General features: G+C 40.2%; 5 protein-coding genes across 6 annotated transcripts in view; 3 read left to right on the plus strand and 2 right to left on the minus strand.

Moving 5' to 3' along the window:
* LOC126369023 (leucine-rich repeat and immunoglobulin-like domain-containing nogo receptor-interacting protein 1) overlaps positions 1 to 4432 on the plus strand; it is a 40219-nt gene extending 35787 nt beyond the window's left edge. The window contains exons 2-5 of the mRNA XM_050013306.1: positions 1528 to 1683; positions 1898 to 3448; positions 3534 to 4074; positions 4170 to 4432. Of these exons, the coding sequence (XP_049869263.1) occupies positions 1528 to 1683; positions 1898 to 3448; positions 3534 to 4074; positions 4170 to 4432 (2511 nt within the window). The remainder of the gene's footprint in view (positions 1 to 1527; positions 1684 to 1897; positions 3449 to 3533; positions 4075 to 4169) is intronic.
* Positions 1 to 8106, minus strand: part of LOC126369034 (rab3 GTPase-activating protein catalytic subunit) — a 46652-nt gene extending 38546 nt beyond the window's left edge. Inside the window, exons 1-2 of the mRNA XM_050013318.1 lie at positions 6790 to 8106; positions 5984 to 6171 (exon numbers count right to left, since the gene is read on the minus strand). Of these exons, the coding sequence (XP_049869275.1) occupies positions 5984 to 6171; positions 6790 to 8037 (1436 nt within the window). The 5' untranslated portion in view covers positions 8038 to 8106. The remainder of the gene's footprint in view (positions 1 to 5983; positions 6172 to 6789) is intronic.
* A 248-nt stretch (positions 8107 to 8354) lies between these two features.
* Positions 8355 to 13171, plus strand: LOC126368866 (CBY1-interacting BAR domain-containing protein 1). Of its 2 annotated transcripts, XM_050013067.1 has the most exons (7): positions 8355 to 8581; positions 9057 to 9216; positions 9891 to 10040; positions 10580 to 10804; positions 11434 to 11556; positions 12224 to 12331; positions 13008 to 13171. In XM_050013067.1, the coding sequence occupies exons 1-7, from the start codon at positions 8445 to 8447 to the stop codon at positions 13056 to 13058; spliced, it is 954 nt and encodes a 317-aa protein (XP_049869024.1). In that variant the 5' UTR covers positions 8355 to 8444; the 3' UTR covers positions 13059 to 13171. The 2 variants fall into 2 exon arrangements, with proteins under 2 accessions (XP_049869024.1, XP_049869033.1); XM_050013076.1 differs by lacking the exon at positions 10580 to 10804.
* A 1612-nt stretch (positions 13172 to 14783) lies between these two features.
* LOC126371301 (heat shock factor-binding protein 1) lies at positions 14784 to 16195 on the minus strand. The gene is made up of 2 exons (XM_050016609.1): positions 16000 to 16195; positions 14784 to 15808 (listed from the first exon to the last, which is right to left on the minus strand). The coding sequence occupies exons 1-2, from the start codon at positions 16096 to 16098 to the stop codon at positions 15656 to 15658; spliced, it is 252 nt and encodes an 83-aa protein (XP_049872566.1). The 5' UTR covers positions 16099 to 16195; the 3' UTR covers positions 14784 to 15655.
* Positions 16196 to 16357: 162 nt separating this feature from the next.
* Positions 16358 to 24759, plus strand: LOC126368825 (cell division cycle protein 23 homolog). Its single transcript, XM_050012989.1, has 7 exons — positions 16358 to 16880; positions 18236 to 18584; positions 18971 to 19150; positions 19914 to 20078; positions 22325 to 22571; positions 23143 to 23329; positions 24372 to 24759. The coding sequence occupies exons 1-7, from the start codon at positions 16449 to 16451 to the stop codon at positions 24600 to 24602; spliced, it is 1791 nt and encodes a 596-aa protein (XP_049868946.1). The 5' UTR covers positions 16358 to 16448; the 3' UTR covers positions 24603 to 24759.
* Positions 24760 to 24861: the final 102 nt, after the last annotated feature.

Raw genomic sequence — 24861 nt, forward strand, 5'->3', positions numbered from 1 at the left:
GTTTCCAATATCTCTGCTTTCTCGGTGAAATAACTTGTATTTGTCGCGCGCGTGTTTATATTGACCATTTGACAAATACGTGCTAACTCTATCACAATAGTACAGTCACGAGCAATATCATGTACCCACTTTAGAACCCTGTCGCACTATAATATTTGACATTTAAAAGAGTTAATGTGACATGGTACCAAAGTGTTTACATATTAATGCTCGTGACCGTACAATGCTCAATAACTTCTTCTGGATGCACAGAGAGGATGTAGTGTTCCTGCCTGGAAATATTTTTATGTTCGAATTTGTACACGTTCGTCCTTATAAATTTCAAATTTCATACAAACTCCCGCATCGCGACTTGCAACGCTTAGCTTAAGGATCGTACTTCGTGAACGACGGAAAATTACTTAAAGAGTTATTCTTCTTCTTATCGTGTGGGTTGTGAGGTGGAATACCAACCTCATCAACCCTGGTGTCAGGGTTATGATTGAGCCGCCAAAAGTCCCTGACATGGCTCATGTAAAGACTACTCACTTACATCAGTAAATAGTAACCGGGACCAACGGTTTAACGTGCCTTCCGAAGCACGGATCATCTCACTTTCGGACAATCAGGTGATCAACCTGTAATGTCCTAACCAAACTAGGGATCACAAAGAGATTTTTGTGATATGTCCCCACCGGGATTCGAACCCGGGGACTCCGGATCGTAAGTCCAACGCTCAACCACTGGACCACATGGGCCGTTCTTAGAGTTATTGAAAGACGGATATCCGATGTAGTGTATAAGCTACCATACATACGTATAGTATAGTTCTACAACCATCTCGGATCCGTTATTCACGGAATCGGATCGGATCGAAGGTAGTGAGAAGACGCCCCTACGATACCCCGCCTCTGTGTGGAGAGCTATAAAGCGAATAAAAATGGATGGTAAAACTGTTCGCAACACGGCATAACTTTCACACATGTTTTTGAATGTCTTCTAACGCATTACGAAGGTTTTATTACCAAAACACTAGTGAAAAAATGTATAAGCACGTACTTAAATTTCAAAGCATAATAGGTAAATGTAAAGTAGTAAGTAGTTAAGTATTTTGTGTATGTTTATTTCGGTGTCCCACTTAAAATAGCGTAAGAATTTTAAAACCGCCGCTTATGTTAAAAGATAAACTGTCTAAAGATGAATTATTCCTCTTTTCTTTCAAATTAAAACGAAAAAGTCTGTTTCAGATAGGATTAGCACGTATCAAGCCGAGACGAACGTGTTACCTGCGGGTTAACCACGGTATAGTGCTATAAGCATTGAATAATTAAAAAATAAACTATTTCGAAAGACATTGTTTTTAATGTTGTGTTTATATGTACAATAATAAAGCGTTTTTGTATCGTATTGTATTGTATAAGTTACTTACTATACTTCCAATGGAGGTAGTCGTTAATAAAACCATCGCATGATGATCTAAATACCGTTTTACCGAGCTTTGTTACACAAACTGTCGTTTGATTGACGGTAAACTTGTAAAAATTGCAGAGTCACCAGTGGTGGTCAGCGGCGACGCTGGTGGCAGTACTAGTACTGCAGAGTACGCGAGCACAACAGTGTCCGTGGGCGGGACCGCCTGGCCTGCAGACGGCGTGCGTCTGCGCCTTCAACCTCGCGAGAGACCTCTCCGTACAGTGCGACCAGGTAAACAACCATTTTTAGAACTATGTTCTTTGCGCGGATTTTTGCACGTCTTCTTTGAATAACATCGGCAGCGTCTACCGAATAGTTCTGTTCAATAAGAAATTCTGTCATGAACTAATGAATCTACATTAATGTAGTCTCAAATTCAAAAAGAAACATTTTATTGGTGTGTAAAATACCCAAGCTTTAATATTTCTCTACCAACGTGTTTCAGGTGGATTTCCCGGCGCTGATCGCAGCATTAAACGGAAGCGCCAGGAACATTGAGATTGACCTGCTGTACATCAACAACTCCACCATCCCCGCGCTGACTGACAACATGTTCGCGAGCCTCAAGATACACAACCTGCAGATATCCGGCTGCAAGATCAGGAAAGTAGAAGACGACGCCTTCAGGGGTCAAGGCCCATACCTTAAGAACTTGAACCTGCAAGACAACGAACTTAACGAAGTGCCCGTAAAAGCACTAAAAATTTTGGTTAATCTATCGCTACTAGACATATCTAAAAACCGAATAACTAATATAGAAAATCACTCGTTTATCACCCTACGCAAGTTGACGACTTTAAAGATATCGGATAACAATGTGACTCTAGCTGAACACGCCCTATCCGGCTTGGAAAATTCACTGAAAAACCTAAACCTTAAAGGCACGAAACAAAAGACCGTTCCACAATGTATCAAGAACCTTCGCAGTCTAGCTTTCTTAGATCTGTCACAAAATAGTATAAGAGAACTGCCCGGTCCCGAAGGCAGCAGCACATTTGAAGGACTAAACTCATTAACAGCTCTTAATCTTGAGAGGAACTTGTTGGTGCATCTCAGAGAAGACGCTTTTGCAGGAGTAAAACATTCATTGAGTTCCTTAAGCCTCTTGAACAACCTTTTGCCCGAATTCCCAACGGCTGCAATTGGTACTCTGACGGAATTGAAAGTTTTGGATATTGGATTCAATTTGTTGAACAAACTGCCAATAGATGCTTTGTTGAAAAATCCGTTAATCACGTTATTAGCACTGGATGGTAACCCGTTACCGACCGTGCCAGAAGAAGCATTCGTTCACTTGAATCACACTCTCCGAGGACTGAGCTTAGGCGGCCGGTTCCTGAACTGCGACTGTCGTCTGCGCTGGATCATCGAATGGATCCGCAGCGGAGAACTACAAGTGACATCTCGCGAGAGGAACCCACAATTCTGTGGTCACCCTTCACATTTTCGTGAACGTGGATTTTACAGCTTTGAACCAAATGAGCTTGTATGTGAACAAGAAGTTGCAACAACGCCAGGAGTGCCCCCCACATCTCCACCAAAAGAAGTCTGGAGAACACACCCGACTACAACAACCACAACCACCGCAAGAGCGACAATTGAGAGTTCGCCGTCAACGTTATCTAGCCACGTAACAACTCCAAGTAGTGAGGCTCCAAAAACTGTAGCAGTTCCGGAGACGACCACGAGTACAGCGCGACCTAATCGCGTACCGTCAGTGCGTCCCGCGGCACCAACATGGCGACACGCGCCGCATCAACGGCCACCACTTGTCATGAATTTCCCACAGAAACCCAAGGTGGACGACACGAACGAAGTGATCGTTAAAAATGCCTACAGGCAAGATAACTCTGTAATAATACAATGGGACTCTGATGTAGCAAACATACTCGGTTTCCGTGTCGTGTACCGGCTCTTCGGCGATAAAAGCTTCAAACAAGGACCGCCCCTGGAAGCTAGCGAAAGGGAATTCAAAATAAAAAATGTCCCTTCCCAGGTAAGAAACAATTACCTACACTACCAGTCATTATATTTAAAATGTATATAAACTACTTAACTATTAACAAAATTGTTATGTACAGGAATGTATCGTGGTCTGCGTGATCTCCTTGGAGGAGGTGCACGTGAGTCCAGAGTCGGTGCCGTACTCGCAGTGCCGCGAGGTGCGCACGGTGTCGGCGGCGGCGTCCAACATGGACAAGATCACGATCGCGGCAAGCGCGGCCATCTGCGGCACCATCGTGGTGGCCGTGCTGGTGTTCGCGGCCGCATCCCGACGCCGCGCTCGCACCGTACACCGCCTGCACTCGCAGCTGCCCGACAAGCTGCCGGCTCCCTGCTGCGGCGGGTTGGCCGCCACGCCCAGCCCCAGCGGCCCGCTGTCCTCCCTCGCCACGCTCGGCGCGTTCGGAAAGCAGCGTGAGTGGGATCAAGTGTCGGCCTATAGCGCACGTTCGATCCCGCGAGCACGAACCTATACCGAACCGGCTCCTCCGGATCCTCTGCCGGGCCGGCCGGGCCGCGCGCGCTCCCTGGCCGACGGACAATCGCAACATAGCTATTCGCATTCCGGCCGCTACGGAGCGCCCGGCTATCCGGGCAGCCTTCTCGGATCTAGAGCCGGTGAGTTGTACATACTGTACTTCCAACGCTTACTCTTCTCTTTTCTACCTATTCTGTATCACCAGGGGACGGTATTGACTCTGTGTGTTCCTTAGATCTCCGGCAGTCCCGCCAGTCGCTGGGCGCGGCGTCGGAGCGCGCGTCCCGGCTGTCGCTGAGCGGCGCGGCGGGCGGCGCCACGGGCGGCACGGCGGGCTCGCGGCGCCGGCCGCGCTCGCGCTCGCGCCCCGCCAGCCGGTACAGCGTGGGCTCGCTCGGGCTCGGCTACTGCGACACCTCGGACAACTGGACCGACCACGATATGGACATCTACATGGCCCGGAACCCCACGACGCGAGGAGGGTTGGTCCCGTTATAGCGCGGCGGCGGCGGCTCGGGCCGGCACTGCGCGGGGCCGCACCGCCACCGCCGCCGAGCGCGCGAGGCGCCCCCGCTCGCGCCCGGCGCCGCCCCGCCGCCCGCCTGGCACCTCGGCAACCAGCGGGACGTCAAAACGGGACACTTCCATCGCGAAAGCTGTTGAGTACCCGCCGTAAAGATTGACGTGAAGAGACGCTTGTTACCGCTACGCGGAGCGACGTTGTATAGACTGTGAAGAGTTACACTCCTGACGAATTGGTGAACTTAATTATTTGACTGAGAGCATTATAGCATAAGCCTGATGAAACTTGATATTTTTGATGATTTCTCTTAATCGTATCTTTGAGAGAAAACATCAAAATAGCGATTGTATGTAGGTATGCCGATGTCGATGGGTTATCCTAAAACAAGAATTAATATGATGAGTTATCGTAACGGTGCTGTTTTAGTAATTGGTCATCTGGTTAGTGAGAGCTAGTCACAACTCCGTCCTGCCGCCACTAGCACACGAGTACCAAGGGTATTATAACATAAGATTACCTAAAATGATACTTACTGTCTACCTATGTACTAGACACTGCATAGTGTCGATTTTACCACTGATGTTAATAGATTTGACGTTTAATTTGTTATTTAAAGATTTATTATTTTTTAAATGTTTATTATTATTTTAATTATAATTTTTCGTAAGTTGTATATATTAGGTAAGGATACATTATATTATTGTAGTAACCAAATGCAAGAGAAGCAATCCAAATGGTGCTATTTACGTAAGTTATTGTCAAATATTGTCAAGGTGGAATGTACATATTTTTGAGAATATTTACAGATAGTTAACATGTTGTTCTTTGTAATTAAACTGTTGTATATTTGATCTTTGTCTTTATTTTGAGTCCAATATTATTGGGGGAGGCAAATCTAGCTCGACAACGATAGCAATTTGTGCGGGGTCGAGAGTATCCGTTCTATAAGTAGCGCGTCTTAGGCGATAAGGCTACATGCTTATGGCTACATGGGACTTATACATAGCTGGCGAAAAGAAGGTATATAGCACGCACTCGGGATATAAACGTGATACTATGTTATGGCGTGTAACGTGTCACGGCTACAGATCTAGCCACTGCACTGTCTAGATCAATGCTTTTTTTTTTCGAATTTTGTACTACCTGCGATCGGTCATGTAACCATAACCAGTAGGCTCTGAATTATATCGGGGCCTTCGACCAATAGCCGTTTGACGTCCATCTACGTAGATAGCATTCGTATCGTTTATTGGTCGAAGCGCTCAATATAATTCGCGGTTGTCATGCAGACCCGACTGGTATTTTCTGTGTATGAATGTAGGCGTTTATAATCCTGTGATTACATGGCCCCTGTTTCCGTCCTCTATGACAATAGAATGTTCTTTTTTTAATCTGCTACGGGTATTACTAAGATTCAAGAATTGAGTAGCAAATGTGTTGACATGGCGTTCTAGTCTCGCTCGGTATTTGGTTTTTGGTTCATTATCTCATCCATTATGGGATTTCCAAGTATACTCAGTACTCACCCAGGAACCAGAATCCTATGTTCCCATCTATACTGCAGCTCCTGCGTGAACTCGTACCACAGGTGCGCCAGGTACGGCAGCCCGCCAGCATCGTGCAGCCGCGCCGCCGCCAGCGACAGCCGCCACACCAGCCCGCCGGTGGGGCTCGTCTTCACGTACCCACACAGCCTACTCTCACTGCCTTCTGCCTGGAATTGTATACACGACAGATTTATTAAAAGAACTAAAATTAACAAATAAATCACATTAGAGCCATTTTTGGAAGATATATGGAATATATTTATCAGAATAACATATTAAAAGAAGAAAAAAGTGACAAAATCTGTATTAAAAATATAAAAGAACTTCTAATTAATAAATGTTACTACAGCACTAGTGACCACCACACCACACCACCATAATGATACTGATGTTACTATTTGAAAAGCTTTCTTCCTTCTTTTAAACTTCTATTTTATTGTGCCTGAAAGGGTCTATGATGTGAAACTCATATGTAACTTACAAACTTGTACACCATCATAGTATGCAAATAAAGAATATTGAATATGGAGTTATTGCTATCACATTAAGGTACCTAATATATTATATGAAGTAAATAGCATCACTACTATGGTCAGTCGCCTTAGTTCTACATAGGACACCAAGCAATTTGAAAAATGTTAAATGAGATTATCAGGACAAGGTTGTAAATTTCAATACTATAATATTTTTCTACAGTAATATTTAAAAAACCATAAATTACTATCACTACAGGTAATAAAGATAACTAACAAAACAGTATTAAAGATGAATTGTAGGTAGTTTACCTGCTTGAATTCCACTTCTAAATGCTCTGGATAGTTGAAGACACTGTCTTCTACAGCATCAGGGAAGATGTAATACAGCATGGGCATCAACAGATCATCTGAGATTGGACCCTTGAACTCTGTCACATTTGTACTCTGGCCCATAGCAGCCTTGACAAGCTTCGAAATTGTTATTGGTGCTTCAGTGATCTTGTGCAATGGATTAATGAGGCCCAAACTCCTGCTCAACCCCAATGTGTCCATAAGCAAGTTTGTACTATCCAACAAGTCCATCATCTTCCCAATGGTCTCTGATAATTGACAAACAATATTCTCCCTCATTTTTAGAGTAATCGTCCAGTTGGGAGCCATAAGGGGATCAATATCAGAATACGTGGAGCAGTCAACTATAGTGCTCTCTCGAAATCTTGGCCATATTGCATTGAGTAATGCACTCTGTATAGGATTTTTCTCAGCACCAAATGGAAGCTCCACCAACTTCTTAACATCAAAACCATCGATAGATAAAAATTCATTAGTTTGTGTTGTCTTTTTCCAAGAGAAATATTCAAAGTCTTTTAATTCATAAGACAGTTTGGCGGAAATAATCACAGCATCTAAAGCGATAGGCGAAGCGATTTTAGACTTGAACAAACTTACAAGTCCGCTAAGATGAGAGCATTGGTTAGAGATTCTCTTTAAATGTATGACATCAAAGCTTGTTTTGTACTCATTATCCTCATACAACCCTAAATAACAATGCTGCCAGTGTTCTCTGATTTTCACAAAGAAGGGTACCCCACAATCAACGTTGGCAAATGCAATGTTCATAGAACTCATCACAAGTTTGATCACACTACCCTCCACTAAAGGAGTACTTGAACACAACATGAGATACCTCTTCAGTCCATACCAAGAGGACACAGGAAAGGGACTGCCATCCACGTCGTCCATAAAATTCGTTGTCGACTCCCACAAGCCATTTTGTATGTCTTCAAACAAGGATTTGTTATCTGTCTCTTCTGCGTTGTTTGTCCCGTCTGCAGGCTCAAGGACATGGTAAGAAAGGGCAAAATTTTGATCGTGAAACCGAATATTTTCCGTTTTAGATAACCACTTCTTTGTGTATTTCGTCGGTTTCCCAAGTTTTAACTTCGGCAGTTTCCACTCGTTCAGCACTTCTTCTATCCTGGCAATAAACACTTCCCACTCCGAAACTGTAGTGAAATCTTGATGGTAAATATCATATTCGTCAATTTCTTCGTTCATTTTTCTTATGAAATAATAAAATTGTAAACAAAATTGAGAAACAGCTGTTTACCCAATATACTGACACTGACGTTTTATTCATAATGTTGCCAACATAAAAAAATATTTACAGGTCTAGACTAGAGAAATGTTGAGCTTAATATTATTTGTTTAGTTCTTTAATCTACCATTCTTTCGTATTTAATATTTATTAATTTATTTCTCAATTAAATTATTTGTGATAATATTTCTGCACAAAAATCCAAAAAGGTTATTTTATTTCTCAAAACGTTTATAGACGTCACACGCATTTAAAACAGTGGACAAACTGTAAAGACGAACACTCCTATGTTTCCATGACAACCGCGTATAAACATTCACGGGAAACAAAATAAACAAACAATAATTTGTTAGACTTACAATTCAAAATGTTTAGAGGCGATAATTCTCATTCCTTAAGTTATGAACAACAAGCTAAGTTTATTCAAGATCGGATTACAAGTGTGGAGAAAAACTTTGGAGAGCTTTATGCCGTGTTTGGAACTTACACGCGGAAAACTGCAAGGTATCCTTCTACTTTTCATATATCATAGTCAACTAAAATAAACACATATTCAAAGAGCGTATTTAAAGTATTAGGCGCTCGATAGTTTCAGACTAATTAAGGTTTTTCAGAAAATAAAGAGATAATTTAATTATCTTTCTTAGAGATAAACTTACCTGTACTGTCTGTTTTCTTTGTGTGTTTCTTTCTGTGTTCTATTGTGTACAAATAAATAATTTAATTAAAAAGGTTCTAGTTCGAAATCTAGCTCGGCACCGATAAGAATTTACAAATTGGTGCCAGTCAGAGAGTACCCTTCTAAACGTAGTTATTATTCTTTACTCTACGATGAGGGGAAATCTGGGCCCATAGTAGTGCGACGAATTATAGGTATGCTCCCATCCCATACGTGACCCTTTAAAGCCCCTACTATAAACTATTTCGTAAGTAGATATAAGTAAAGCAAGTAGGACTATAACGAGTAGATATTCTACAGATTACGCGACATGGGCGATGACGTAGCGAAAGCTCTAAAAGACTACGCTAACAACGAAATAGTGAACAAGTCATTGAGTTCTGGACTGGAGAACCTCTCTATCACGCTCACCGCTATTGAGGAGTACAGGAATTGTGAAGTGCAACGATTGGAAGCTAAGGTTTGTTAGTCTGGATTGAAAATAATAACGTAAGATAAAAAGACCTAAAACCTACTTAAATGAATAAGTGTTAACCAAGTTGTAATATATCGGTTCGATGACAAAACGATAGCGTACCTATAACATAGGTAGCAATATAATTCTATACATAATGTGATCCAAATATCAAACATGAATTTATTTATTTACATACTTCTGCCATTACATTGTAGTAATTAGAAAACAGGTAAGCTGGTTAAATCTCGAAAGCGCCAACTTTATTATTTTTGGGGAACGTAGCCTAGAAAATTCCTCATTCGCGTGAGTTACGTCCACGAATCGCGATCGAACCGCCTTACAACTTGGGTAACCCCCTCGATTCGCTTGGCTTAGCCAACGCAAATGAAACATAAATGATGAATTTGAAACAATAAGTAGGCATTGAATTTGAAGCAGTCTAAATCAAAACGATTTTTATGTAATGTTCTAAAATTATAAGATAATTTAATCTATATCTATCAATGGCAAATTAACAGAGAGAACGACAATAAAAAACAAGTCTGCTTGTATGAAAACAATATATGGTTTATTGTTGCTTGTGTAGCAAGCTGTTATCTACACCTACAACTCTATCAGTACGCCGATAGGGGACAATACATTGGGGTGATTTATACAACCTAACATTCATCCTATAGGTTCTCGGGGAGCTGTGCCAATACGAAGCCATCTGCAAACACACGAGAGAAGAGTTGAAACACACGATGACTGTGAGGGAGAAGGAACTGGCACGGAAGAAGGTGCTCGACAAAGCTCGGGAGCGGCAACCGTTTAATAGGCAGCAAGTGGTAAGTTCCAGGTCTACTTTAGGTGGTAGGGACTTTTTAGTTAAATGCAGTTAACTGAGGCAGTAGAAAGAGTTTATTCAAGTCGAGTAAAAAGGCGTACAGAATACATGACGTTCAACAATGGCGGGCAAACAGAAAATAATTGCTACGTTTAGGCGGGAGAAGAAGAGTACATAGACAAAACATAGTTACCTTTTAAAATTAGACCAAAAATTAACATTGCATTTTGGCATTCTCACATACTTACTTAAATACCTAATAGAACCGTCCTTACTTCATACCGCTCTAACCAACCATATTTCCCGAGATTCACTAACATCGAAATATCTTGACTTTCTCTATGGGAAAGGCATATAACACAGTACTACCCTAATTTATGACTGCTCATGATTGTCATGTCGTTCTGCTCACACTGATAAGGATCGAGGACGTGTTATGACTGCCTTAGATATTAACCACCAAATACGTCTTATTCTTAAATCTAAACGAATTTCACATACTTACCTACCTAAGTACTTACTTGCCTGATTTCAATACAGACTTACGCAGAATCAGAATTACTAAAAGCGTCAGCAGAAATGTCGCGTACGGCCAAAGGCCTAAGCGAACAGACGGAGTTCTTTGAAAGGCGCAAACTTCAGCAGCTGAAGACTCTACTATCGGACTTCGTCATGATTGAGATGACTTTTCATGCGAAGGCAGTCGAGCTCCTCACCATAGCTCACCAACAAATCGAAGATATCAACGACAAGGCCGATCTAGAGGTACAGACTTTGTCCTAATATAAATATCCACGCACATTCGTAAAAATCAATAAAGAACTCAACCTAACATGCTTCTTTGGTAAGTAGGCGTAGCCTTCGTGTCGTGGGAGTATCTGAGAGAAAACGCTATACAGTTGTTTTAGACTCAACAAGCGGTAAAATTACACGTTGCTAATACGCCCTGAGAATATAAATTTTATTGTAAGACTACGTACTTACATACATATATAAGATCAAGCCTATTTCCCGTTGGGGTAGGCAGAGACGACGGAATCCCACTTACTACAATCCTGACACACCAGTTTTGTGACTTAGGTACCTACATGTTAAACTACTTAGAAGCTTAGTACCTTTTAAAATCATTAATCACTAAATCATCTCGGTGTAGTATGATTCTCTAATCTTGTCTATCAAAGGCTAATTCTTACAGTTCGATATAAGACATGACGTTCGCCTTCATTAGTTCGAGTTTTTTAAATCATTACTAAACATTGTTTTTCTTTTCTCAAGCGTTTAATCACAGGTCTTTCTGATAGCGAGGAGCCAACGGTAAATACAATATTCCATGTGTAAGAATACGACAAATAATAAGAACCAAGCTATTTTTTTCTGGATGTAATGTTTTACAGAACTTCAGACGCAAACTGCGGTCTCCGGAGAAACCAGTGAACCAAGGGATATCTGCTAGATCTTCGTCTCTCGCATCTTTGATGAACCAGCACTCGCCTTCTAAAGAAGATGATGATTCTATGGTACCTAACATTATTAATTTATTATGATATTATGGCTGAGCGAATTCGCGCCTCGTATTTATTTTGATAGATACTTTTGCATATATGTAATAAGCAGTGCTTGCTAGTGAAAACACGACCTGCGGTATACAGAAAAACATTGGAAGATGAGTTGTTCCAATGTGAGGGCTCGAATCATCTAGATATTTTGCTAGGGCCGCCACTGACAATACATAACAAAATAACATAAATATACGTCCCACTACTGGGCACGGGCCTCTCCTCAATCAACTGCCCCTCCAGTTGTATGGAGAAAACTCCACCCCACTTCAGTGCGGGTTGGTGGAGCCACGATAGTCTGAAAAAGAAAAATGGTTTCGGACTCCGAAAGACACGTTAAGCCGTTGGCCCCGGACTACTAGCCCAAACATTTCCACCAACCTAGACAATTTACAAGAGGTGGGCTTTTTGACGAGTGCAGTAAATAGCATTATTTTTGTTAATTACTTATAAGTCATTTCGTGTTTAGAGGTGTTTAAGTGTGTAATTGTTGCCAAATATTATCTATAATAGAAGCTAGTCTAAAATGACCTAGACAATAGAAGAATATTTTTTTAATATACTGCTTCTACTCTACTTCTCCCTTTCTTCTCCTCTTTTCTTTTTCTTATACCTACTTTTATTTCAGAGTATAAGAAGACAAAGGTCTCCGGAGAAATTAGGCAGCATAGGGCGGTCCAGTTCGTTGGCAGCTCTCATGAACCAGTCCTCGTCGAAAGATGAAGACGATTCCACGGTATGTGTATACGTCACCATAGTACCTACATACCCACGCAGCTACATTTGTGATTGAGTACCTACTTATACCGTACGTACGTACCTACTTTTTAGGGTTCCGTAGCCTAATGGCAAAAAACTGAACCCTTATAGATTCGTCATGTCTGTCCGTCCGTCCGTCCGTATGTCACAGCCACTTTTCTCCGAAACTATAATAGCTATACCTACTGTTAAAACTTGATAAATATGTGTATTCTGTGAACCGCATTAAGATTTTTTAAAAGTACCTATTTTATCTATCTATTTACTTATGTAGAAACATGCATGCAAACAAGCATGTCTACAGACATATTTGATATAAGTCGCAGCAGATAATAAATCAATGATAATTTGGGTCATGCGTGGGATACAGCAAATACCAATACCTGTAAGTAAGCGTCCTACTGTTAGTGGATAGAGGCATCCTACTGGTATGTTCGTCCGTAACTCGGTTCTAGGATGCTAATTCGCCATAGAGTTTGAACAAAAAGACGCGTTGTAAGTATGGAGATTTGTAATGAATGCAAAACCTGACCTGTATCTGTACCTGTATGTCACACTTTTTCTTCTTTGCGAGTCTTTTGCGAGCGATAGGTACCTTAGTACCTACCTACATAAATAAGAAAATAGACTAAGTATTTACATTTTTTTTGCAGGAAACCGATAATTCTGAAGAGGATACATCAGAAGAGACTGAATCACGTTAGTTTATTGTCTTTGTACGTACCTACGATAACATGAATTTGAATGTTAGCTAGATTTAAGTTAATGTATTTAAGTTGGTTTGTAGTGTGAACAATAAAATAGGATGGAATAATAATTTCCGCAATTTCAATACTTATCCTATTATTCTTAACAGCAATTGCCAAAAACTTAGGTACTACCTACATTAGCAAGGCAGTAATAGCATCAATAGTAAGTAGCAAACAGTATGCCTAATATACCTATGTATATAAATGGATCTGGAGAATGGATCTACTGGGATTGAAGGGTATCTAGTGGTGAGAGCGTTAGGCTCACGATTTGGAGGTCTGGGTTCGATTCCCGATGGGGATATTGACGAAATAACTTTGTGAGACTGTCGTGTTGTTTAGTAAGGACTTTACAGGCTTGAATCACCTGATTGCCTGAAAAAATAAATTGATTCCGTGCTTCGGACGGTACGTTAAGCCGTTGGTTCCGGCTATTAGCCGTAAAAATACCTCCACCAACCCGCAGTGGAGTATGCTCCATACCCCCTCCGGTTGAGGGGAGGCCTGTGCCCAGCAGTGGGACGTATAGGCCATTTATGTTATGTTTTAAGTACCTAAATTTCACCTGTTTTCCAGTGGAATATGCAGGGACCACAGAATGCGAGATTGGTACCAATCTGACACTGTTTTTCCAGCCATAAAGTCAATTGAGTTAAGAAGGTCCCTTGTGTAAAAACTTTGTACCATCACTGTTTATGATTCACACCTATATCTAACCTTTTTTGCGTAATTTATAACGTGAACGCGTGCAGAAAGTAGTAATTATGGTCGTTATAATAACCACAGAATAGAATAACTAATATAATCGTAGGCACTTAAAAACAGTTTTACCCATACATAATTTTTCTACGGTATCATTTCGTGATCAACGTTAGCAATCAGTGTTGCTGTCAGTATTTATTAAAGTTATATTGTTGCTGGACGACGAAAAGCACAAGAAAAGTAATGACAGAAGCACCTTTTTAAAAAATCACTTTCCGACGTGATTTTCTTCATCATACATACATACATAAACTCACGCCCGTAATCCCTAATCGGGTGGGCAGAGCTCACTTCAGGCATTGCAGGCTCTGCCAGAGTCACAAGTAATCAAAGACAACTTGCAGCCACTGTTGATACGATGTCGTAAGATATGATAAACCTTATGGTGATAAAGGATCAGCCTATCGCCCATAACATCAGTCCATCATGTTAGAGGACACAATCTCTCTGTCGGTATTTACGACATGCCTGGGAAGACAAGCAGCTGAACGTTTTCTGTTTTTTGTTTGCTCCCAGAACAGCATAGAAGCAAATTGCTTCATCCAAATCTCGATTTATTTCAAGTGAATATCGGGACCACAATTTTGGCCTGGATTAAAACTAGAGTGTTTATAGCGAGGTTTTGTTATCAAAAGTCACATCCGAATGTGAGATTTTTTGAAAAGGCTTTTACATGATTTTCTCTTTATGGAGACGATATGAAACAAAACTTAAGGAAGGTACCTATTATACTTGGTACGAAACATATGGACTAAAAATCGCAAAATATTTGAATAGCAATAAGGGAGCTGGTATAACTTGTATTGATTTCCCGCAGCCCTGCTAAGCTTACGTGTTCCCGTGCTACCCAGTGCCAGGCACACCAAACAATCAACATGCACCCTCCATCAGTAACTTAATATGACACAAACAACTGGATATCTACAAATAAACATATAATTACAAAATAAAATTACAAGTATTCATAATTAATACATGTTACAATTGGGTTGTTACCTTTAGTTATTTAAGTTTACCAAATATTTGATAAAAATGGACACAATATAGTGAACAGATTTAATAGATCTATTGACAGATTTACATACTAAAATTGTATCAATACAGTTGAATTAGAAATTTATAGGAGTTATATTCAAAACATACTAATGGATTTTTGCTTGCACAAAATTCTACTATAACATGCTTGGGCTTCAAAAGGGAGTGAGGAATTTATCTCTTAAACAATTACTTGCACAATTTTATTAAATAATCAGTAAACTGTAGGTTTTACAAACATTGAACACTGAATACTCTACATTTACTCACATTTTGCACTCACCACACTTTACTGTGATCAAAAGTAAATCTTATCTCTAACTTAAACAAATTGTTTTAAAAGTGTAACTACTTTTTAAGATTTTATATCTTTAAAATAGTGTATTTTATGATTTGCGGTTGAGACTATTTCAAGTACTTGATTAAAAATGTTCATAAAATATATGGAACAATTTTATAATAGTTGTATATGCCAATTATGAGCAATCACAAATACACACAATTTACACTTATTATCAGAAAATGTTTTGACACAGTACATCAATGGCTTTATAAAAATTACATTTATGGAAATTAAAAATTACAGTCTGTCTTACTATTCTTAAGTGATTCAAGCCTTATCCCAGAGTGGAATAGTAGGAAGGATAATATGGTTAATTATGGATAATATGGTTAGTTTCTTGCAGTTCATGTATGATATTATCTTTGGGTGATTACAAGGTGAAGAAGTACGTCTTAAATGACTGGTGTGGCGCCTACTTTTCGCTCTCGACGCCAGCTTGTGTCATCAAGTCTGTGATATTCTTCTCTAGTTCATCTACCCGGGACCCCATCTCATCTATCCGGTTGATGATTTGGTCTGACATGCTCTGGAACTTGTCTTGCATATTCTGGAGAAGTGACTGTACCTGCGAAACATATTTCGATTTTGTAAGCACTTAAATTTCGGTAATAAAGTTCTTATCAGAAGTGAATAAAATACTAAAAGAAACAAAATTGTACTTGTTGTAAGTGAAATATGCTTGTCTCTTTTACGATAATAATGCAAAGCAATAGAAACACGACGAAGTTGTTTATCATTGAAATATTGTACACTTACGTATTGTGTCACCTCCTGCATGTTTTTGGGATCATTTGCAGGGGTGGAGTAATTACTTTCCACGTCATTAGATACCGGTTCAATGTTTTGATCTGCCATTATTTAATATTTGATATATTTCCGTGTAACCTTGTGAAATACCGATAAAATAATGACAAAACTCAAAACGGTGAGCAACTGAATGACAGCACCTCCGCGAAAATGACAGTTTTCGTTGACATTAAACAACCATAGACTTTTTTCTTTTTCAATCAATCAAATTATCTGATTGATAAGCTAAAAGTGTTTACACCCCAAAGTGTAAAACAACATTTAGAATCAATACAAGTTGTCTATGACTGCTTGAGTTTGACAGTAACAGATTTTGAATTCTACAGCAGGAGCGGCGACAAATATTTACAGTGTTTTCTCTTATTCTGTGTCTTTCGTCGCGATAAGCTATTAAAATCATGCAGCCCCTTACTCTTAACACTAAAGGAGACATCCAAATTGATATAAATCAAGTTAGGATAGACATTCTGCACGGAATCAAGGAATGTAGTGATCGCGGGCTATCACAGACGACTAAGTGGCTTGCAGAGCTGAATTATGCTCTCAAAGATCATAAAATAACTTACGAAGAGCCTCCGGGTGACCATGACGATGGTATCTCAGCGGAAGAAAGGGAAGCATACACAATGGCGAAGAGTTATTTTGATTGCCAAGAATATGACAGAGCTGCTCACTTTATAGAGAACTGTACAAGTTCAAAATGTGTGTTCTTACACAGATACTCTCAATACATGTCCAGTGAAAAGAAGAGATTGGACAATGCCACAGACTCTGGAGCTGAAAACTCAGAATCAACACAAGTGCTTTTAGATCTTCTTTCTTTTTTTAAGGTTTGTATGTTTATGTTTTATATCAGTTATTGGTCGGAGTGTACCTAAGGGGGCACTATGAGTTGGGACTTAGAAAAATTAGGACTTAGAATTTTTTTAACAAAAATCGCCAAAAGTAACATTCGGGATCCGGGGGGATGTGGGAGTATTAGGGTGGGGGGAAACCACGGGTGACCTTAGATGACCTTGGGAGGTCACTGACCTTAAAGTCAAGGTCATGACCTTATTCCCTTATTCTTCACAAATATAGTGTAGGTCAGACACATCAAAGGTCAAGGTCATTGACCTTAAAGGTCAAGGTCACTTATCCAAAATCAAAAATATTAGCATTATATCAACTTTATGCAGTAAACTTTCGATTTCAGTGACCTCAAAGGTCAAGGTCACCAAGATCATTGACCTTAAAGGTCAAGGTCACTTATCCAAAATCAAAAATATTCGCATTATATCAACTTTGTGTAGTAAACCTTCAAAGTCAGTGACCTTTAAAGGTCTTCACTGCCGCCTCTCGGCCCTTCGGGCCTCGATGGTCACAAGTAACCTAACCCACTCGGCTATATACAGCCTTCGTAACCTATATCTACAGTGTCGGGGTGCCGCGAATTTCCGTGCTCGCTTCGCTCGCACCCGTGACTGCTGTCATAACGAAACATATCTTCACCGCCGCCTCTCGGCCCTTCGGGCCTCGATGGTCACAAGTAACCTAACCCACTCGGCTATATCGTAACCTATATCTACAGTGTCGGGGTGCCGCGAATTTCCGTGCTCGCTTCGCTCGCACCCGTGACAAAAGGATACCTGTAAAAAAAAATTACGCGTGGCGGACACCGAGCATGGACGTGTTTCGCGGAGCTCCATAGAAAAAATTAAAGATATATTTTAAAATTACATAAAACGCATTTTTTAAAATATCTCGAAAACGGTGCGTCGTAACGCAAAAATAACAAAAAATTGCTCATACAAAAACGACAAAAATTATTCTAAGTGTCGGACCCTTTTTGCGACACTACGTAGAATCAACTTTTGAAAATTTTACAAGTCCAGCTTCCATAGTAATTTCATTCGAAAATTCGGCTAAGTCGATGGTTCATACAAAATCGATCAAAATTTTTCTAAGTCTCTGCTCCATAGTAATTTCACTCGAAAATTCGGCTATGTCCCTGCTTCATACAAAATCGATCAAAATTTTTCTAAGTCCCAACTCATAGTGCCCCCTTAGGTACACTCCAACCCAGTTTATTAAAAAAATAAAGAATCTACTGCAAATATTTATTAAGGCTTCTCAATAATTCTCAAATTTTTATTTTACTATTTATATTATTAAATCACCAAAAAGATTTGAAATAAAATTACAGGCAAACCGCAACAATTTGGATGGCTACTTGCTCTATCTGGAAGGAGTAGTGTTAAAGAAATTGGACCTGCGAAGTCAAGCTGTGACAGTACTGCAAGCTGCAGTTGCATCTACTCCTACACTGTGGGCTGCGTGGGTGGAGCTAGCAGGCCTAGCTAATGAATATGAAGCATTAGATGCTCTACAACTACCCAAGCATTGGATGATGTACTTCTTTGCAGCTCATGCATTTGTAGAGTTAAAACTTTCTGAGCAAGCCCTTGAAGCATACACAGCTCTGGCTGCTGCAGGATTCGATAAGAGCACTTATGTCATGGCTCAAATGGCCATTGCACATCATGATAGGAGAGGTATGTTGTTTACGATTAAATACATCATAAATGTAAAAAAGATTTTATATAATTTAAACTGAAATCATTCTAATTTTGAATATTAAAACTAGAAAACAAATAGTTATATATAGAACAATTTTAATGTAAGTGTTGTGCCTGGGTGAAATAACTAGGGTTATCATTTATACCCAAAAAAAGATAAAAGATGCATATGTCTGTTATCCATGGAATTCTATTTTCATCTATAGTTTTTTTAGGAACATAGCCTGGAAAGTTCCTTATTTAGAAGATACTAATATTTACATGATAGAGCTATGATAAATACAAAGAATTCATTTCTACATTCAAAATGAAAAGTAATATCATTTCTTTATTAAACATTTATTTATTTAATACAATTTCAGATGTAGACTCAGCATTGAATCTCTTTTGGGAGTTGTACCAAATTGACCCTTATCGCTTGGACAATTGGGATGTGTACTCCCATCTACTTTACTTGAAGGAGAAGAGAATGGAACTAGCTAACCTGGCTCAGAGGGCAGTCTCCATTGACAAGTACAGGGTTGAAACCTGCTGTGTTATTGGTGAGTTCATTACAATAATAAAAAAAAAGTGAAAGTAATGTGGTAAGTAATATAGTGTAATATTACAGAATAAAGTCTACATATGAAGGACAGTCACTAAAAAAACAGTCAAAAACAGCAGCAGCAGAGCAGGCACTAGTGACCCAGTATCTGCATAGAATGAATCCCTAGGACTTCTTTTGTGGTGCTCTACATGTCGCCGGCCGCCGTTCGCGCTTCCGAAAATAATTCAAGATAATCACTTATTGTGCTAAATGTGACAATCAATTTTAAAATAAATTAAAAAGGCCCCATTTAACCAATACATCTAAAAAAGCAATATTGCTTTTTAATATTGCACACTTTTATATGCACCAATGTCAAATGAATTGCTTCTATGTGGCCTTTTAACCCTTCAATTAGTATCTTCTATATTTCAAAATTAGAATTTCTTATATTTGAAATATAACATAAACTGCCTATATACGTCCCACTGCTGGGCACAGGCCTCCTCTCAATCAACCGGAGGGGGTATGGAGCATACTCCACCACGCTGCTCCACTGCGGGTTGGTGGAGGTGTTTTTACGGCTAATAGCCGGGACCAACGGCTTAACGTGCCTTCCGAAGCACGGAATCATCTTACTTTTTCGGACAATCAGGTGATTCAAGCCTGAAAAGCCCTTACCAAACAAAGGACAGTCTCACAAAGTGATTTCGACAATGTCCCCATCGGGAATTTGAAATATATTTTTCAAAATTCACTCCAATCGTCCTTCAACGCAGGTAACTACTACAGCCTGCGGAGCGAGCACCAGAAGGCGGTGATCTACTTCCAGCGCGCCCTCGCCCTCGACCCGCAGTACCTCTCCGCCTGGATCCTCATGGGGCACGAGTTCATTGAACTCCAGAACTCCAATGCTGCTATACAGTGCTACCGACAAGCTATTGGTAACCAAAACTTAACCTTTTAAAAAAGAAACTTTGCCTGCGTGTCAAATCAAATCAAATATACTTTAAGCACACAACATACAAAACAAATTTACACAACCTGGCGGCCTTATTGCTAAGCATCAATTTCTTCCAGGCAACCAGTGTGCCAATGGGCAAAGGCTTTCCCCCGGTTTGTCCACACTACGCCTTGAATTTTTATTTTTATTTGTCGTGGCTTATTGTCGTTTTACCTCAGACGCCATTTAGCAACTTAGCCAGATTGTTCTGAGTGATGTATCTCCACTCTTTCTCAAAAGCATCAATGTCATTTCACCAGTGCTTCTCCGTGGTCCGGTGAATGTGCGTTGTGTTCACGATCCGGAGGTCCCGGGTTCGAATCCCGGTGAGCACAAATCACAAATATTACTTTGTGATCAATCCCTAGTTTGGTTAGGACATTGCAAGCTGATCCCCTGATTGTCCAAAAATAAGATGATGCGTGCTTCGGAACGCACGTTAAGCCTTGATGCGTGTTACATTTTTATGCGGTACTACCTGTCTCGCATAAAAATGCTGTTTTGGTTCACCAGTAACAGGAAAAGAAAAAGAGATAGACCACTCAGAAGATGGGTAGATGAAATAAAGAACACAGCAGGGGGAGGATGGACAACAATAGCGAAGGACAGAGAAAAATGGAAGGAGCTGGGGGAGGCCTTTGCCTGCAAAAGACACTCAGGCGAAAACAAAACAAAATATATGCATATATAAAAAAATGTCTGAAAAATGGCTTAATAATAAAATAATAATACTACATGTCTCGCGTCTTGGACGCCTGAAATCTGAGCGGCATTAAAAATCTATTCCTAGTGCTTTTAATGTAAAAGGGAAAGAGAACCGCCATCGCTAACAAGGTGCCGATACTCCAAGTGCGGTCTCTCAAAAACATAGAAAGCATTTAGCTGTTTACCTTTCCGAGAATGTTGTAAAACCCGACAGAGGGATTACGTCCTCTTAACATGATGGACTAATCTCCTGTCACAATATCGTTAATCATTTCCATCTTGGGATTTTATCAAAAAGTATGTGCAACTTATCCTCTGATTACTTACGGTTTTTTTTTATTGAATACAACGAAAAATTAACAACGCCTCGGCATGTTCTACCTACCCCGCAGGGAATACGAGCGTGAGTTTATCACACATTATGTATGTTTGTTATGAATAGAGGCCGAGATATTCGCGATACTTGACCGAATGAACTCATTGCGATTAACATCAATTAGATGCATTATCAAACTGCTGCTTGTTGCATGCCAATTCATGTTGTAATTTAATGCTTCGTTTATTAATGCGACCTTAATGCATACATGATAGTGATACTAAATGTTTGGAGATATCGATATAGAGTTTACCTAGTTCAAAATGTTAAAAATGACAGTCGGGGCACGGTTTTCGGTATTGAATACTAAAACTTGCGCGACCGCTAGCAGACGGGTCCATCCGAGCTACAGGTCGTATACATACGAGCGGACAAGCACGTACTAATGTCAATGTGTAGTGTCTGTGTAAAACGAGGTTGTTAAGACAAGTATGAAGTGTCCGAGGTGTGGCTGTATTGCGAGCAAATCAAATGCCAAACGCGACAACACGCGCCCGCCCGCACGCTGCAGCACAGGCCGAACAAATGCGTTTCCGTGCTGCCAGATGTGGTTCAACCCTACATTCTTACTTTGGATTGATTGTTTCCCATAGAACTGCGTTCACTAAATCATAAATAATTACTCAAGTGTACACAACGTGCGGGCCTAGCAAACCATTTAGGAGGGAGACCTCAAAGTGGCGCCACGGCAAGCCCCTCAAAATACAATATTTTTCAATTAGGTTACGGCCACCGAAATTTACGTAAGTTAGACCAGCCTTTGCCCTGATGCCGGGCAGCATTGGTATCAGTACTGGTTTAAGGCCGAGGAAATGGATTCTGGTAGGGATCTAGCTATAACATCACCGATTGAGAAATCGGTCGGTGTACTGCGGTATGGAAGGCGATTGGGGCAACCACCGTTCTACACGCCCTATCTATGGAGTAATGGCGATTACTCCACTGACAAGAGCGCAGCTCTTAAATAAAGAGAGAGAGAGACCAGCCTTGATTGATTTTACCCCCCTGGGCGCCCGGTGCGGTCGCACATCTCGCACCGCCCTAGGGCCGTCACTGCGCAACTCACTTTTTATTTTATCTCATACACAACTCGCTCTCATTCCCAGATGTGAATAGAAACGACTACCGGGCATGGAACGGGCTCGGTCAAGCATACGAGATACTAGGCCTCAATGGGTACTGCATATACTACTACTCGAGGGCCGCGCAACTCAAACCAGATGACTCCAGAATGTTGGTCTCCCTCGGAGAGGCTTATGAGAAGATGGACAAGATACCCAACGCATTGAAGTGCTATTACAAAGCTCATAGTACCGGTGATATTGAAGGCATGGCGTTATTTAAGTTGGCAAAGTAAGTAGAACGAAAACATTATAGTTAGGTCTCTTCGCGATCAATAGGCTACTTTCCAACTACCTAGTCAAATTAGTTACATTTTACTAAACGTCAAAACACAAAATTACTATATAATTTTACGTGATAAAATATCGTACTTATTATTAAGTTTTTCTTGATTAAAATTCATTTATAAGTTAAATAGAAAAAAGAAAATGTTTTGTCAGTTTTTCATCTGTTTTTATTATTTAGTCATCAGAATTTCATAATTTATTATGACCTAGGATATATACTACCCAATTAGACGGTAGTTAGTCTTTCTAATGTTTACGATTTCAAAGGTATTACGTTTTCATCGACAATACACCCTAAGTGAATTTGTATCGATGCACACCCAAAAAGAAACAAAGCGCAATGTATAAAGCAACATTAATTGATCAATTAACTACATAAAATATGAATATCAGATCTCTTTAATCACACTGAAATCTCTTTAATCTCGGGGTTTGGATTTAAAAAAGATATCTGGGGCTTATGACCTTGAAGCGAAAGCGTTCACCGCTCTAGAGACAATTTCTTCCAATTCTAGGCTGTACGAGAAGTCGAACATGCCAAACAGTGCCGCGGCAGCGTACACGGCGGGCTGCCAAGACCCCGCCAACGCCGGCAGTAAAGAACTGCCCGCGGCGCAGCGTTACCTAGCGCAGTACTACCTGCGCTTCTCACTGCTCGACCACGCTGCGCACTACGCGTACAAATGCTTGGAGAACGAAAGTGTAAGTATATTGCATTTATATTCATTTGCGGAACGCAGTAAAGAGCTGTACTACCTGCGCCATGGTAGCGCCATTTTCTACTGCCAACTTAACACAGACCGTAGTAAAATAAAACTAAATCGCAGGGTATCAACAATGATTTTACTTACAAAGAGAAAATTTATTCGAAAAAATCTGACTCGGACTGGATTTGCATCCCCAGATCTTGTCAAGCCGGGACTAGCGTATTAATTTGAGAATTGTATTTGTCGATTTAAAACGCGCGCTTCTGTAGCGTAGCGCGTCGGCTATGTTTGCGCAGACGCAACTTTTTCGCGATTTTGCGCAAAAAGGCTGCCCCGTTGCTCTGTAAGATGCGGGCGAGCTCCAACCTGAAGAGTTGAGGACAAAGTACGTGTAAAAAGGAACTTAATTTTTAAAAACTGTTTGCTTAGCCTAATATACTAAACCTAGTGTATAAGTTTATTACTAACCCTAATATGAGTAATTGTTACTTGATATAAAATGCAATAATAAAAACGGCTTGAATGACGATATTAGTAATCATTACAGTAATAATAATCGACGACTCTACTTTTCCGTATTTATCTTGATAATCCCATGTTGAATCACCGTGAGATAATTTATAGATTGATAATGTCCAGTATTATTTGATTGAGTACAATCAATCAATTTGCAATGATATTTTACGCTTCCGGTTTCACCTCTATACGCGTCGAACTGAAAAGGTTATACCTTCTATTTTCTTGTATAAATATGATAAAAAAATCAAATGCCCTGCTTCCGTCTCGCGAAAACTTGATTTTTAATGTTCTTTTTTGTGAGTACGATAATTTTAATTTAATTAACGATTGGAAACGAGGTGGCGCTGAGACCAAACAGGACAATGCTGGGTCCACAAGTCTGCAATATTTATAATCTAAAACCACAGTAATCTTCAAGTTTCCTTCATTATCTTTCGTGTTATCGGTCATGTACGATAGATTAGGTCTAACGTGACTGAGGCATTGTATTTATTATCTTTATTTACTTCTTGTTTCAGACAAAAGAAGCTGGGAAGAACATTCTCAAGACGATATCGGAGAAGCGGCTAGCGGCGTCGTCCTCCCAACCTGCGAACTTACCTGATGACTTGCCGGAAGCTATAAAGAACGTATCAACAGTCTCCATAGGCCTGGAACCCCCTAAGACGCCGCTACCAAGTCCTAATGTTACTCCAGACAACTTCTCAACGCCAATGTTCACACGAAGAGGTAGTAAATATAAAATGTGACATATCTCTAAGAAATGTAAAATGTAATGAAAAGTGGAAGTGACTAAAGCAAAGTGACTTAAGCTGGAAGAGTCAGATCAGATACTGAATGTACACAAATAGTTCTATGAACTTCTTGTAAAGTGTTTATAATAAATAATTATGTATTTGTGTCAAATTGCTTTTTATTATTATTTATTAAGCCGGGTCCACATTAATAAAAAATCGAACAATTAAGTGGTTCCTGTTCTACCCGTGTTTCCGCCTTTGCCTGTATAAT

The sequence above is a fragment of the Pectinophora gossypiella genome, chromosome 1 (genome assembly GCF_024362695.1).
Source record: "Pectinophora gossypiella chromosome 1, ilPecGoss1.1, whole genome shotgun sequence".
In the NCBI taxonomy this organism is placed as follows: Eukaryota; Metazoa; Arthropoda; class Insecta; order Lepidoptera; family Gelechiidae; genus Pectinophora; species Pectinophora gossypiella.

Bases quoted from the DNA above. Each gene is read 5' to 3' on its own strand.
- LOC126368825 (XM_050012989.1), top strand. From the start codon at position 16,449: ATGCAGCCCCTTACTCTTAACACTAAAGGAGACATCCAAATTGATATA. The intron at 18,585-18,970 runs GTATGTTGTTTA...ATACAATTTCAG, and splicing joins TGCACATCATGATAGGAGAG to ATGTAGACTCAGCATTGAAT. The intron at 20,079-22,324 runs GTAACCAAAACT...TCTCATTCCCAG, and splicing joins GTGCTACCGACAAGCTATTG to ATGTGAATAGAAACGACTAC.
- LOC126371301 (XM_050016609.1), bottom strand. From the start codon at position 16,098: ATGGCAGATCAAAACATTGAACCGGTATCTAATGACGTGGAAAGTAAT. The intron at 15,809-15,999 runs GTAAGTGTACAA...TATGTTTCGCAG, and splicing joins TGCAGGAGGTGACACAATAC to GTACAGTCACTTCTCCAGAA.
- LOC126368866 (XM_050013067.1), top strand. From the start codon at position 8,445: ATGTTTAGAGGCGATAATTCTCATTCCTTAAGTTATGAACAACAAGCT. The intron at 8,582-9,056 runs GTATCCTTCTAC...GATATTCTACAG, and splicing joins TACACGCGGAAAACTGCAAG to ATTACGCGACATGGGCGATG. The intron at 10,805-11,433 runs GTACAGACTTTG...AATGTTTTACAG, and splicing joins ACGACAAGGCCGATCTAGAG to AACTTCAGACGCAAACTGCG.